General features: G+C 35.3%; 1 protein-coding gene across 1 annotated transcript; it reads right to left on the reverse strand.

The window, feature by feature from the left end:
* Positions 1 to 2,231: 2,231 nt before the first annotated feature.
* Positions 2,232 to 10,394, reverse strand: LOC120270434 (basic leucine zipper and W2 domain-containing protein 2-like). The gene is made up of 8 exons (XM_039277437.1): positions 10,272 to 10,394; positions 9,722 to 9,745; positions 9,177 to 9,282; positions 8,180 to 8,248; positions 6,600 to 7,093; positions 6,176 to 6,437; positions 4,547 to 4,755; positions 2,232 to 2,623 (listed from the first exon to the last, which is right to left on the reverse strand). The coding sequence occupies exons 1-8, from the start codon at positions 10,274 to 10,276 to the stop codon at positions 2,557 to 2,559; spliced, it is 1,236 nt and encodes a 411-aa protein (XP_039133371.1). The 5' UTR covers positions 10,277 to 10,394; the 3' UTR covers positions 2,232 to 2,556.
* Positions 10,395 to 14,682: the final 4,288 nt, after the last annotated feature.

Here is a 14,682-nt window from a genome sequence, read left to right on the forward strand (position 1 = left end):
TTAGCATGACATAACTCATGAGGCTTGCCCATGACCATTAGCTACTTAGCCAGTCAGCTCCCTTATTTAATGGATTATCACGATCAATCAACCATTTGTAATATTTTTTAAAAAATTTTATTAATAATAAATCCAATGGTCAGATCATAGGCTAACCTTTTGGATCAAGCCAACAAAAATCCAAAAGGGCTAGCCCGCGAGCCGGCCCATCACTAAAAATGATATCCATATCCAATCCATGATTTGTCTGAGTCGGGACTTGGACTGGCCGTCAAACATTAATTTTGGATCTGGTTTGGATCAGGCTTGGGCCGGCCTTGGGCCAAATAATGAGAGTGACTCGGTTATATATACATATATAATATAAAATTTTATTATATAAATATATAAGATATATTATAAATTGATTAACATACTTTTACCGAGTAGATTTTCCGAATAAATTTTTCGAATAACGTGGATGTCATCCATGTCAACATCCATGCCATTCTTTCTCTTTAAAAAAAAAAAATTTAATTTCTCTTTATTATCTAAATCCTAAATTTAAATCAAACCCAAAACTCTCTCCCTAAACCTTAAATTGTAAATCATTCTTTGTGATTTACCGGAGGCTTGCAATTTACGATTTAGGGTTTAGGGCTTAAAATTAAGGGTTTAGTATTTATTATGTAGGGTTTAAGTTTTTAGATTTTTAAATATAGGATTTTATAATATTTGGGTTTAAAATCTTAAATTTATAAATTTTAAGAATTTCAGAATTTTTTAATGTCTAAATTTGAAATTCATATAAAAAAACTCATTCTTTAATACATCAAATCAAAACATATGTTTTTTAAATCTAAAATTACAAATACGTCCAACCAAACACAAAATCCTATAATTAAACAATTTATGTACATCAAACTAACACTTGGATTTAACTCTTTTGTGTTTTTAAATAGAAGAATTTACAAATAAAAAAATATGTTGCATTTTCAACTATGTTATCCAACAAAACGTTACTTGGAAATAACGCACCTTAAATAGATATTTGTAATAAAAATATTATAGTTATCTTATCTGAGATGATAATAAATAATCATTTGTACTTATAATAACAAAATATTTAAATATTTGTAAAAATAATTAATTTTTTTTAAGTAGAATCTTGTAATTCAAAAGAATTTATTTTGCATGAGTACTTTTATTTTTATCAAAGAAAATCATTTGATTCTAAGGTCATCCTATCCCATGATTATAGAGCCCAATCAAAGTTATCACACAGAACAATCCTGTCTGGCTCAATCATGTATACCATGCATTCAACAATAAACTTCAATTTAAAGGGCGTTCATTTACTCTTCAAGTGGTTTGAACCGAAGAAGTAATACTTTCCTAAAGCAATCAGGAGTAATATCACCTTCAAAAATTTTAATACTAATTTTGTGAACAAAAGCACAAGAGTCATAAAGTCAAGACAAATAAGCTATTACATGTTACTCACATCTAGACCTATCTAAGGACCGGACTACTCACCCAAACCTATTACATGTTACTCACATCTAGACCTATCTAAGGACCGGACTACCCACCCAAACCTGAAGACCTGCTCAAAAATTAGTCTAAACCCAAAAACTTACCTTAAAATTGGGAGGATTTGAACAAATATATAAAATCCAATGACCGCGTCTTGAGAAGAAAAAATTTTCATTTTAAAAATGGACCAAGTTTTATTTTAATGTGTTTGTAGAATAATATTTGATTATGTCCACACATTAATATTAATGTTAATCTTTTTAACTTATTTATTTTTTTTATAAAAGACATTTGGGAAGGTTTAGATAGATCTAATCTAAAAATCATCAAATTTGGACACATTCGAGTAAAAGTTAAAACCTGTATTATTGAACCAGACTAAACTTGGGCAAGCTTGAATTTTTAATAATTATGAACTCATCACGGCCCGAAACCAAGGCAGCCCGGCCCATGAACAGGTCTCTACTCACATCCCCCATAGAATGCTTTAGTGAAAAAAAAATACCACTTTCCCCCTTTTTTAGGCAAATGAATGTATGAAAGCAAATAAACCTCTAAAGTGAGAAAATCCAGTTCAGTGCCTTCTTCACTAATTCAAAGCAAATGAACACCCCCCACTGAATGATGTTCACTCACCATGAGAACCTGCCACACAAACCAAGCAATTAACATACATATATATACTTAGATTAGATGCTTCAATGGATACAAACAACTAATTTATTTTCCAGTTCAACAGCAGAAACGAAATTCATTTAACCCACATGGCACTCTAAGATTCATGATAGATTATGTTGCATCATGTCAAGAACATAATATTGTCAACAATATCATCTTCTGCTTGGCAGGAATCATAAATAACGGCAGATGGTAGCCATATCCAAGTACAAGAAACTGATGAGATTTCAGATAACTGATAACAAACATACTATTATGTCAATTTTTGCCAAGAAATAGACTTTAAAGCCAGACTTTTCAACAGACTAACTGAGTTTGCTTCAGTTGTACACAACAGTGACACTGCATTGATTGCGTCATCTTTCAATCTTCCTCTTCGGCTTCCTCCAGCCAGTTCACAAAGGGCTCCAAGCCTTTCACAAATGTTTGCCTGCGGATTTCCATTTATTAATTAGATGAAGATGGGTTTTACAGATAAAAATAAGAAATGACCAAGTACCACGCAAATGATACTTATGAGACAACACTAGCAGATCTTAATCGGTAGAATATATAACATAGTGAAATATCACATTTTATTGTCATCATACATAAGATTAAGGTTTCAAGGAAGATAAACAACAATTGATTCAATGACAATGTATTTTTTTCCCAGTGGAAGGTCTACAAGGGAATCATATTCTTCAATTACTGGCTATTCCAAGATTAAAGCATTGACTTGAAATAACCTAAGTTGCTATGGTGGCAGAGAATTTGCTTTCAACTCATCTTTAGCCTACTCTTGTTTCAGAGCTTAACTATTCAATTACTAGTTCCTTGATGATAAAATGAGACTAACTTTAAAGATAAATCAACTACCAGCAAGCAGGAACCAAACAGAACTCCTGGCAATTAGGCCAATGATCAGCATAAAGCTTATCCAATAACAAAGTTATGTAGACAACGTAATAGGGTGTTTTGATATAAATGTTATTCAGATTGTCATCTAACTGTTCAACACAATTCAGTTTCAGCGTAATAGATTAGATATAGCCTATTAGCCTTGGTCAAAAATTAAACCCTTCGTGAGGAAACACAGTTACACTTACACCTCAAAAATTAAGCTCAGCTTGAACTGCTATTCAACTACCAGAAGATTCCAAATATCTGTGTGCTTATAAGCACATTGAAATCAAATAAAAGTAGTGCCTATCTATCTATATGAAAATTTTGGCATCCAAAATGTGAAAACCACATGAATATCAAGTTAGAATACCCAAAAACTGATATCTTGGCAAAAACAAACAAATGATATCATGGCAGATACTCAGAGGATAATTAACATGCAGAAGAAAAAGAAAATGAAGTTGTTCAATCACAGAAAATTATAAGTCACATTTATTCTTAGAATAATATTATTCCAAAATAAGCTTACCTTTTATGTAGGGTAATGATATTTTTACAAAATAAGTTTAATTTACTGAATAGGTTCCCGAATGACGTGGATGTTAAGTTGACATCCCTATCAGCATCCATGTCATTCTTTCTCTTCTATTTTTTTAAAAAAAATATAATAACAAAATTTTTAATCATCTAAAAACCTTTAATTGTAAACAGTAAATTAAAAACTCCCTCCCTAAACCTTAAATTGTAAATCACAAACCCTTGCAAGGGGTTTGTGCTTTAGAGTTAGGGCTTAGGATTTTAGTGTTTAGTATTTAGGGTTTAAGTTTTTAGAATTTTGATGATAAGATTCTATAGTATTTGGTTAATGATTTTAGAATTTTCGATATAGTTTTATAATTTTTTATAATTTTGGAATTTTTAGGATTTGAATTTGAAGTTTACATTAAAAAAAAAAAATGACATGGATAGCAAGTTAGCATCCACGCTATTCGGGAAATCTAGTACGTAAATATAGCGTCACTCTTTTATGTAAGTGCTATAAAATCCATAGTCCTAATAACACCTAGCAACTTCCTTAACCCACAGCTTTTCCACTGTAGAAACAACGAATTCCACACATGGGCAAATTCACATAGTAAGCACGTCAAACAAACACTAAGGCAAATTTTGAGAGATGCACTGGTTTTCTTCACACGCCCTCAAAAATTATATAAGGTCAAATATTATTTGAAATGATTTTATATAATTGAACCCCCTTGGATCTCAAACTCGTTCCCTGACAAGTTTACCAATTGACCGTTCAAATAACATAGAAACCCCACTAAGCATGACACTTTAAGTCGAATCCTGTCTGGATAAATATTGAATCATCTCAAGTAAAAGAAAAAATAAATAACAAATGAAGAAACCCTACTGGAATAAAAGATTCCAAAGAACGCAATGAATGCATAAAGACCAATTGCCATACCTTCCCTTTGGATTGGCGCCTTTGCGGAACCAAAGAAGAATTGTATCCTCTGCAAGTACATCTTGCTCATACAAGGACCTTACTATTTCAGGAAATAACTTCATAAGTTTCGCATCTTCATAGCACTGTATCTGAACTTTGTACATAAGTTCCAGTTCAAGCTTCCCATTTGTACAAAACGCATTCAAAAGTTGTGCCCATGTTTTAACCTGAATACAGAGTGAAAGGAAGTATAAATGATGGTTGCTTTTACACCGAAGAGCAGCAAACACTTTACACAAATTCCAACTGAGAAAAATCTAAGTTGAATTTTGACACAAAGCATTAAACTAAATTCTTTTATTTTTCTTTAGAAAATAATAACCTAAATCCTGCTGTTTACAACTTTCGCAGGAAACACCTCTACGCTACACAAGAACACCAAAGTTCATAACTGGATCTGGATATTCTTTTCTGCAAGTTGCAAACTTTGGTGCTTTTTCAACAAAACATCAACTGGCTTATTAATTGATCAGGAAAAAAGATCATATATGCCAATGCATACATTAGCAAAGAAATTTAGATAACTCAGCAAACGATTAAGAAGGTGGCATTATATAAGACTACAAACCTGTTACATGACAGCAAATAAGATGCTAGCCAGTTAAAATCATGTGAAGGTCAAAACTAATACTATATGAAGAAGTGGCTGTGAACATGCTGGACAGAATACGGGCTTACAAATTTGTCTATAGACCCAGCCTGAGATAAAACTAACCTATACATGTCTAGTCCAAAGGGTTAACTGCCTCGCATCACTGACCTGAATCAAGACATACATAGAAAAGTTTGATTTGATTCAACTAGATGTTACAAGAAAATATTCATCTATAAACATAGGCATAGTCTATATCTAGCAATACATGTACGATAATTTAGGGCCGCAAAAAAAATTGAGGCTTCAAGAGTTGTGGAAACCCAGCCTAACGCAAAATCCTGAACATCAGCTATAGAACATGGCAGTGGATTGTTTATGATAGCCCACCCTGTTAACAGCCTTTGCATAAGGAGTTTTAAGAACACATTTTGCCCCATAAATACATGGCAGGAGAATGGAGGTGACAGAAAATCAAGATTACAAGATAAGGAGAGAAAACATGAGCAAATGAGCAGGTGGGGCAGGGATCCAAAGTACAAAGGGGTGTATGGGAAAAGCATATCACAATACAGTGAGGTTGTAGTTATGAATGTCCAGGGTGCAAAGAATGTCCTCTCCAAACTCTAGAATAACAAATTCATATAGATTATTAGAGTTGTGAACCAGGCTCAACCAGCAAAACTAAGGACAAAAAAAAATTAGCAGATTTTAAAAATGGCTATTCACCAAAAAAGCATGAGTTTCAACAAATTCAAATATACGAAATAAAGATATTATTTACAAGCAAACCACCTAAAAAAAAGTATGCTAAGTCTATTGAGCATGCTACATCATTATATTCCCATGCAAGAAAAGAGCCTCCATTTAAACTTAGCTTCATATGCTTAAAAAGGAAGACGAGAGCTTATGTCAAGTTTTCAAAAGACATAAGAACTCCAAAATGCACCAAAAAGATAAAGATGACACCCAAAATTCATGCATTTGACAATCACCTGCCGAAGAGCAGCATTAGCATTCTGTTGTTGATTCTTTCCAGACCACTGAACAGCGTCCATCAGAACATCCCACAGAATGCGAACAATTTCAATATCAGGTAACTTGGCATCTTTCACACGCTGCTTCACAGTCTCTATGACTTCAGAAATATCAGCTTCCTCAGCAATCTGTGTTGTCAATGCTGATTTCATCTCTTTCAACTTGACCTCAAATATTTTCTTCTCATTGTACTCAACAAGCACTGTCAATCCTTCTTTGCTGTTATATGAAACACAAACCAAAAATGAAAACTTCAGTTTCATAAGCAACCAACATCATTTGTGCCCAATTATAATGCACAAATCTATTTATCTTTTCTTCTTAGACAGTTAATATAAGGGAAATTTATTCAACAAAGTCATAACAAAATGGAAAACTCACGTAAAATGCTCAGAAAAAGCCTCGGCAGAGCGCTTTGCAGTTGGCAAGAAGTCAAGGAGATTATCTTCCATTTTGCCTCGCTTCAAGAGTGCTATAAGATCATCCACACTGTTTTCTTTCAAATACTCTTTAAAGAAGTCAGTGATAAAGGAAAGCACTATCCCCTTGGCAACAAGATTATCCTTGAGAAGTGGCTGGAAGACTGTCTCAGGTGGAAGCCCTGACAGCTTCTGTGAGAATGTAAGAGCTGTGAAAATAGCAAGCTTCTTCCTCTCATTCTCCTCAAAAAGCTCCAATGACTGGAGGAATCTTCGCATAACATTTTCTAAGTTCTTTATTAAGAAAGGCCTCCGACGCAATATCTTTTGTATGTAGAGAACAAAAGGCAAAATAGCTTCACGTTTTGGTTCACAATCTAGAACCGAATAGGTATGCCTCTCTCCTTCATCAGGTTTTATTGTGCCTGGTTGTGTACGGCCTCCAGTGAAAACAACCTGCAGGAATAAATATTATAATATTGCAACAACAGATACATTTCAAGCAAAGTAATTAGCAAGTTCCAAGGTAATGATTTGTTAAAAGAAAAAGAAAGTAACTAAATTTTGCATAAACGCAGCAAGAGCTAAGAAAATTTAATGTCTGGATCCAACATAAAATTCACTGCAATTCGTTATCAGTAACGTAAAATCATAATGGCAAAATATAACAGCTCAGACCTTTCACATGAATCTACAGTTTGTTAGCTTCAGGGTGTAGAAACAAATGCTTAATGTGTCAACATGCATTTTCTTTTCTTTTCTTTACTTTTCTTGAAAGTCATCAAAACAATCAGTGCCAGATTACCCAATTCTTCTTTCCATCACATCTTTCTGTGAAACATATTTCCAATTCCTAGCCATCTCTTATTGGCACCCTTCCCTAAACACATACCAACATTTCTAACTTACCTTTAACACCCCTACCAATTATGTCAGTGGCCTTGTAAATGTTTTCCTTTTCATCATCATTTCTTGCTTAACATCCCCTGCATAGGAAGATATTGGTGCTGATTTCCACCGGCTGTATCACTCGGCAGATATTTCGCCATATACAATAATCACATCTCCCAATTATAAGCCTTAAGGAAAAAAAAAAAAACCTTTTCCAGGCTTTATCAGTGATTGACTTTCAAAAAACATGTATTATTCAAAGCTACAGAAGACTGCATTAGTTCCCTAGTCCTTGTTTTTTTAGGGAAAATCTAGTTTTAGAGAAATAAAATTAAATAAAATAAAACCAAAAAGCTGGCAACTTAAAATTAAATAGGCTGAGTCATGAATAATGATCAAAGTATAGAACATCAAACAACGAGAAATGATCCAAGACAAACAAAGCACAAAAAGAAGGATCATATAATTAACAAGAGTATCTAGCAACTGAAGCACACATAGCCAGTGACAGAATGGAACCACTCATGATGGGTTCGCATGCCATTCTATAGGATGACGGACTGCATATTTAGAACAAACTTCCAAAAGAAGACAGTCACAAAAAAAGTAACAACAACAAACCAACTGAAAGTTCATTATCAAGCATGATACCTCAAAAAAGGTATCTCCGTAGCGTGAAAAGTTAAGGTCTGAAGATTCAATGTTTTTGGCAACAAGTTCCTGTCAAGGCAGTAGAGCCAATTAGAAAACGAAAATAAAATGAAAAATAACAATAACAATAAAAGCAACAATGACAATAACAAAAATAAAAAAAGAAACAGAGAACAGATGAAAATAATAAAATTACATATATGATCATCTAACAAAGACTAACCTTAACATTGAAATGATAATCTCAAGAAATTTTATGTACTATAGCTAATTAGTTAAAAAATCTAAATTCACTTGACACTTGTCAGTTGTCATTGAACCCATAATCTCTTTCATGCTTTTTCTTTATAAAAATAAGAGTGGCCCATAAGAAAATCCTTTTGTCCAAAATGATAAAGAACCTCAGTTCTTTCTTAAATAAAAATGTATCTTCCCTTCTCCAATATCAAATAGCCATGCCAATGTAGTCCCCTTGAAACTCCATCACTGCTTGTCTTCACATAAGAGGCAGCAAAAATTGTGCAGAGAGGTGGAATGAATTAATAGACATCTTCACTTGACTATAAAAAAGGTAATTGCTATTTTCCACTAAAGTTGTCTTCAGTAGATTCAGTCTTTTACAATAACATTTGGAAGACTTCAATGATATTTTGGGTGATAAAGAGATTTTTCAAAAGCTCCCCTAACAACACAGTGAGTTACAAGGATTTCAGTAAAATTTGCCCTAGAATCTCATAAAACAAAAACAAGGCAATAAGCATCGGCATTATATGGAAAAAGTTATCCGAAGACTATAAAGCTTGGGGGCCCGTGTCATATATAGAGTTCATGATAGTCTAACAAAAGCATTCAAATCCTATAATGATAACCTATTTAAAAAACATTGAGTTCAAATAAAAACAAAATCCCGGAGATATAGCTATTCGAGGATGCTGCTACTTGCAAATTTAATTTCAACTGGAAAATGATTATTAAAGGTGTACACTTTCATGCTTACCAAATCACCAACATTATCCAGGTAGATTTGGACTACTGCATCTGCAAAAGTTGCAGGGTCCAAAGGTGCTGCTATGTTCCGTTTGCGGGTCTTAATCCGCGTGCCACTGCATTAAGAGAAGAACAATACAAACAATAAGTTGGGTGATATTTCCAAGCAATCTTCATAACGCATATGAATCTAAAGAAAACATCTAGAGACTAGGTGCCAATTTCATTGCTAATGTCAAATCAGCATAAATGAAAGATTCATATATATATATATATATATATATATATATATATATATATATATATATATATATATATATCTTACTCCTGGACATCTTTAAATCTTTTTCCTTCTTAAAAGGTTTCCTACTTTTCTCTTGAATATCACAAGAACTTCAAATATTTCTTCTATCTGAAGCTTCCAGGCTAACCACACCAAACCAGATGTAATCATACCCAACTCTATTCCTATCACAACATCTATTCAAAATAACTTTTCCATAAAGAACCCACACAAATCATAATAGATTAAAGTGAACAACAGCATAGACATACCCAAGAGTCGGTTTCTCCTTCGAGCTGCAGTCAAGAAACAAATTTGTCAGTAAAACTAACAAGATAATATTCAAATGCACAAAAGAAAACCAAGAAAAATCAAATACGGAGATATCCAAAACATTCAAGCTATATTAAAAAAGTCCACAAATTGCAGTCAAGCTTATGACTCGTATTTGAAACAGATCAAAAACCTCAAATCCCAATAAATCAAGAAACTCCCATTTCGGAATTAAAAACGAACATCCTCGGTAAGTAAAAAAGCGGATCGCAACCTAGCACATCAACCAAGATCCGAACTTTCCACAAGAAAACCAAGAGATCATCTCCAAAAACAACAGATCGGCAGAAATCACACTCCATATCAATCCTTAAGAAACCAAAACAGTGGATCTCACGGAATTCTCATCATAATCCACAAAGAAACACCGAAAAGTAGCAAATTGAACATAGAAAACAGATCAGAACCAAGAAATGATGAAATATCCAATCAATTTCAAAAAAAGATCAATTTTTTAACAAAAATTAGAACAAAGATGGATTCACTGACCTCATAAACCAAGACAAAAGGGGATCGGGACGAGTTCCGCAGTTCACAGATTGGGAGGAAAAAGGGGCGAATCTCGTTTAGGGCTAGGGCGAGAAGATATTTATAACGAGGCCGTGGTTTACTTTAATTATTATTTAAGTTTCATTTAAAAATGAAGGAAAAAGAAAAAGAAATAGAAAAAATCTTCATTTTTATAGCATTTATGATTAATTTTAAATTTGCTTTCTTACTAATTTGCCTTGCCGTCTTAAAGGTAGGGATAGCAAAATCTGAACCGACTCATTTTTTTTATTCGATTCAACCCCCCCTTTTTTTTTCACCCTACCCGACCTGATTCACCCCAGTTTTGGGTGGGGCAGAGGGTTTGGTTTTTCCATGGCCCGCTCCGCCCCGCTATTAATTTAACTTATTATAAATATTATATAGTGCAGGAGTAAATAAATTTTTTTTAAAAATTTCAAAAAATTTGTTATGAGCTTATTTTTATAACTATATATTTTATAAAAAAAAATCTATTTTAAAAATATTTTTAGAAATTTTAATTACTTATTTGTAACTATGAGTGGGGTCAAACAAGGTGGGGTGGGTAATTTATAAATAAGAAAAAGGGACGGGGCGGGGCGGGAATGATAAAGGCGTGCCCCACGCCCTGCACCCACTCGCCCACGCCTGTCAAGCCCCATTGTTATCCCTAGATCAAGGGAAGGACTACTCTTTTTATTTTATTTTATTTTTTAATTTGTATTTTATAATTTTTCAATCAAATGAAGTGGTTGATTTAGGAAAACAAATTTCAAAATAGATAGCAAGATAAAAATGGGTGGGTATGAAACTATTTTTTTAATTTATTTTTAATTAATATATTCTACTTATGTGTGTCTTTTGACCTCTGCGGCTTTGGTTAATTTTTGATATAAAAATTAAAAATTTATTATTTTTCAATCTATATAAAATTTAGAATAAATTGGATGGTGATTGAGGCTGCAAAATATGATGACGGGCTAAACCCATTCTTCTTCAGGCTTCGGCTATTATTTATATATATTGATTTTTAGTTAAGCAATCTACAATCTTCAAGGTTTAACTTTGACTTTGTAAATTTTATGCTGACAATATCATGCTTTAAATATTTTTTTTTTTACTTGCGTCGGATTCTCATGTACTTGTGCACTTTATCATTAGTACTTCACACTTGTAGAATTTAAAAACAAATCTAGAATTACGCTATATAGTGATAGGAGGCATGCGAAAAGACATGATAGAAATTTTAGAAATTAAAATGGCAATTCTAAGTCCCCAAAGAATAGGGGCAAATCGGCTATTTATACTCAAAACCTGTGCCTGTTAGGTGCTTCCATGCGACCGTGTGAGCCTCCACGCACCCATGTGGGCTGCAGAACTGCCCACATGGCCTGGTGGAAATTTCACCCGTCGCTTGAACAGTGTTGTGATACAGTGCTCTTCATAAATAAGGCTCTAACACTCTTCTCTTGAGACCACATGAACAAATACTCTTCCGAGTCGTAGGTTATGAGGCTTTTTGTCATCTAATCATCATTGGGAAAGTTTTTGAATTCTTCACACAAATCGGGACATGGGAGTGTGACTGGCTTTGTGCCCTTCCAACTCACAATCTTGCTTGAATTCTCCTCGAAATTGGCACATATCCCCATGTGTATGAGCTCCTTTTGTGTCATGATCCTTATGTTACACAAAACTCACAAAAGGTGCCTTCATAACCTATCTTTGCTTCCTTTTTTTCTCTTAATGCCTTCACAACCCTATTTGCACAAAAGAACACCAAATACAATTTATAAGACATAAAACATGATGAAAATGATGCTCAATGCATGTAAAACACATAAAAAACATATTCACTTAAGCACTTATCACTTCACCACACAGTCTAAGGGGATCAAGGTTGAGTTGGAGGCACAAGAGGAGTGGAGTTAGCTCATCTATGAAGTTTTTGAAGCACAACTAAGAGGAATTTGTAAAAGGGATAATCATATTTTCTTACCTTAGTATATACAATCCTTCTTCTCAGTTGTATGAAATCATGAGGGGCTAACCATTCCACGGCGGCCAGGGATGTTGAACTATGTTGCTTTTTGTACTTTGACTACTTGATTTTAATGTCAACGGAGTCCTGATAGATTCTTGTGTTTATTCATGTGTTTGCATAACTTGGCGTGCTTGATTAGCGTAGATTCTTGTGTAAAACTTGGCTTTTGTGGATTACTGTAATGGTCTAACGAGCAGTCCGGTAGCAGCTCGATGCTACTGGGGTGATCTTGGCAGAGAGAAAAAATACCAAAAATATTCTAAGTATGGAAACCTCTCGGTAGGCAGATGCACAGGAAAATTTGCTGTGACTGAGAGGTATGCAGGAAAATCTGCTATGACAAGCAGATGAGCTGGAAAACTTACCTTAGTTGGGTGGGATGAGTAGGTGCGACCAATAACGCAAAAAAAAGTTACCGCAATCGACGAGAGACTTACGGCGTGACCGAGAACACTGAGAAAACTTATCATAGGCAAGTTGGCCAAGTGGGCAAGTGGCTTTGACAAAGGGTGAGAATGGATGCCATGGGCAGTTGCTAGAGCGTGGCTATGTTCTTTTTAGCGAGCTTTGGCAGGAACGGTTGGAGTAAGCAGTTCCACCAAGACGCATATTCTCCTAAGGATGGAAGAAATGGGCGACTCCTTATCCATAATCATATAGTGGACAGTTCCTCATCCTTTGATCATGTAGTGAGCGGTTCCTCATCCATGACCATGTAGTGGGCGGTTCCTTGTCCATGTTCATATAATAGGCAGTTCCTCATCCATGACCATATAGTGGGTGGTTTCTTATCCATGATCATGTAGTGGGTGGTTCCTCATCTCATGACCAAGTAATGGGGAGTTTTGTAACCGCCATATCACATGTAGTGGGCGGTTTTAGTCTCGTGGTGGGTTAGATAAATAGGCTTTGGGATCCAGAAATTTTGTAAGCATTAACTAGCACAGAAAGCATCGAATGATGGAGAGTTGATCGAGTGGGGAGATCAATAAAAAGTGTAAGCTAAGTTGGGTTGCCTATCTTGGTGTGCATTCTTATTTACTTCCATTTGTGGCTTGTTGACTTCTATGGTGAGGTGAGGCTTTTGTTGGTAGCGTGCAAGGGGTGTGTTGCGCCATTACAGTACTTTCAGAAGAAAAAAAAACTAAGACATTCTCACTGTGGTAACCTTCCATTGTTAAGGCTGTGACAACTACTATCAGAACTCCGGGGTTTAATGATGGCGAGAGGCATGAGAGGTAGGTTGGGCGACCTTGAGGATAGACTCGAATGTATGGAGGATGTCGTTAGACGATGGGAACATCTGATCAGTGCTCTTCTTAAGGGAGATACCTTGGTTTTACCTCACCATTAGTAATGTAAAGAGGGATGCCAATCGTGGTGACAAGCTCAGTCGAATGCTCAAGGAAGGAGACTCAGATGTCAAGGTTTCACATGTCCAAATTTAGACCAAAAGTGAAGGATAATGAATTCCAACTATGGAGGTCCGAGATGCAAAAGCAATTTTGTCGCGATCCTTTAAGGGAAAAGGAACGTGTTGTGAAGGAGACTCGAGCGGAGTTTGTCCCTTCCGAGGTAGCTCCAATTTCATGGAGTGCTACATCTGTTTTGGTCCTCATGTGGTTCGAGAATGTCCAAAGGTAGTTGCTATGGACACGGAGGAGGAATGTGACGGGGATCCTCCAAACTTACTCAACTTAGTGCACCTCATAGGAGCGTTATGAATAGTGAAAAGGAAGTGCTCCTATGCCTCTTCTCTATGTGCATGCGGTGGTAAATGAAAGGGAAATTCGATGTTATGGTGGAAACATGTGCCACTCATAACTTTGTTATCAAGGTGGCTACAGCGTGGCTGAAACTCAATATTGGCAAACACACCAGTCTCGTGAAGGCGATTAACTCTAAGGCACAACCGGTGGGTGGTGTGGTATATGGTGCTACCATTGGGTTAGGCGGCTGGGAAGGGAAGATTGACCTATTGACCGTGCCCCTTGATGATTTTAATCTCATTCTTAGCATCGACTTCCTCACAACCTTGAAGGCCGCTATAATGTCACACTTGGGCAAGATGCTTCTTATGGAGGAGGCGTGGCCATTCTTTGTTACTGGTTTCTGAAAGGAAAAGAAGGAGAAGGAATCACTCTTTTCAGCCATGTAAGTGGAGCAGGGATTGAAAAGGTGAGCCCACTTACTTGGCTGCTTTGTTGGAACTCAAACCAGATAAAGTGGTGGAAATTTTGGACAAGGTCGCTGGTGTGCTGGATGAATTCAAGGATGTGATGCCTTTTGAATTGCCAAGGCCGTTTACACTTTGATGGGTAATAGATCATTAGATTGTGTTAGTCC

This window comes from Dioscorea cayenensis, chromosome 10, assembly GCF_009730915.1.
Source record: "Dioscorea cayenensis subsp. rotundata cultivar TDr96_F1 chromosome 10, TDr96_F1_v2_PseudoChromosome.rev07_lg8_w22 25.fasta, whole genome shotgun sequence".
Classification (NCBI taxonomy): Eukaryota; Viridiplantae; Streptophyta; class Magnoliopsida; order Dioscoreales; family Dioscoreaceae; genus Dioscorea; species Dioscorea cayenensis.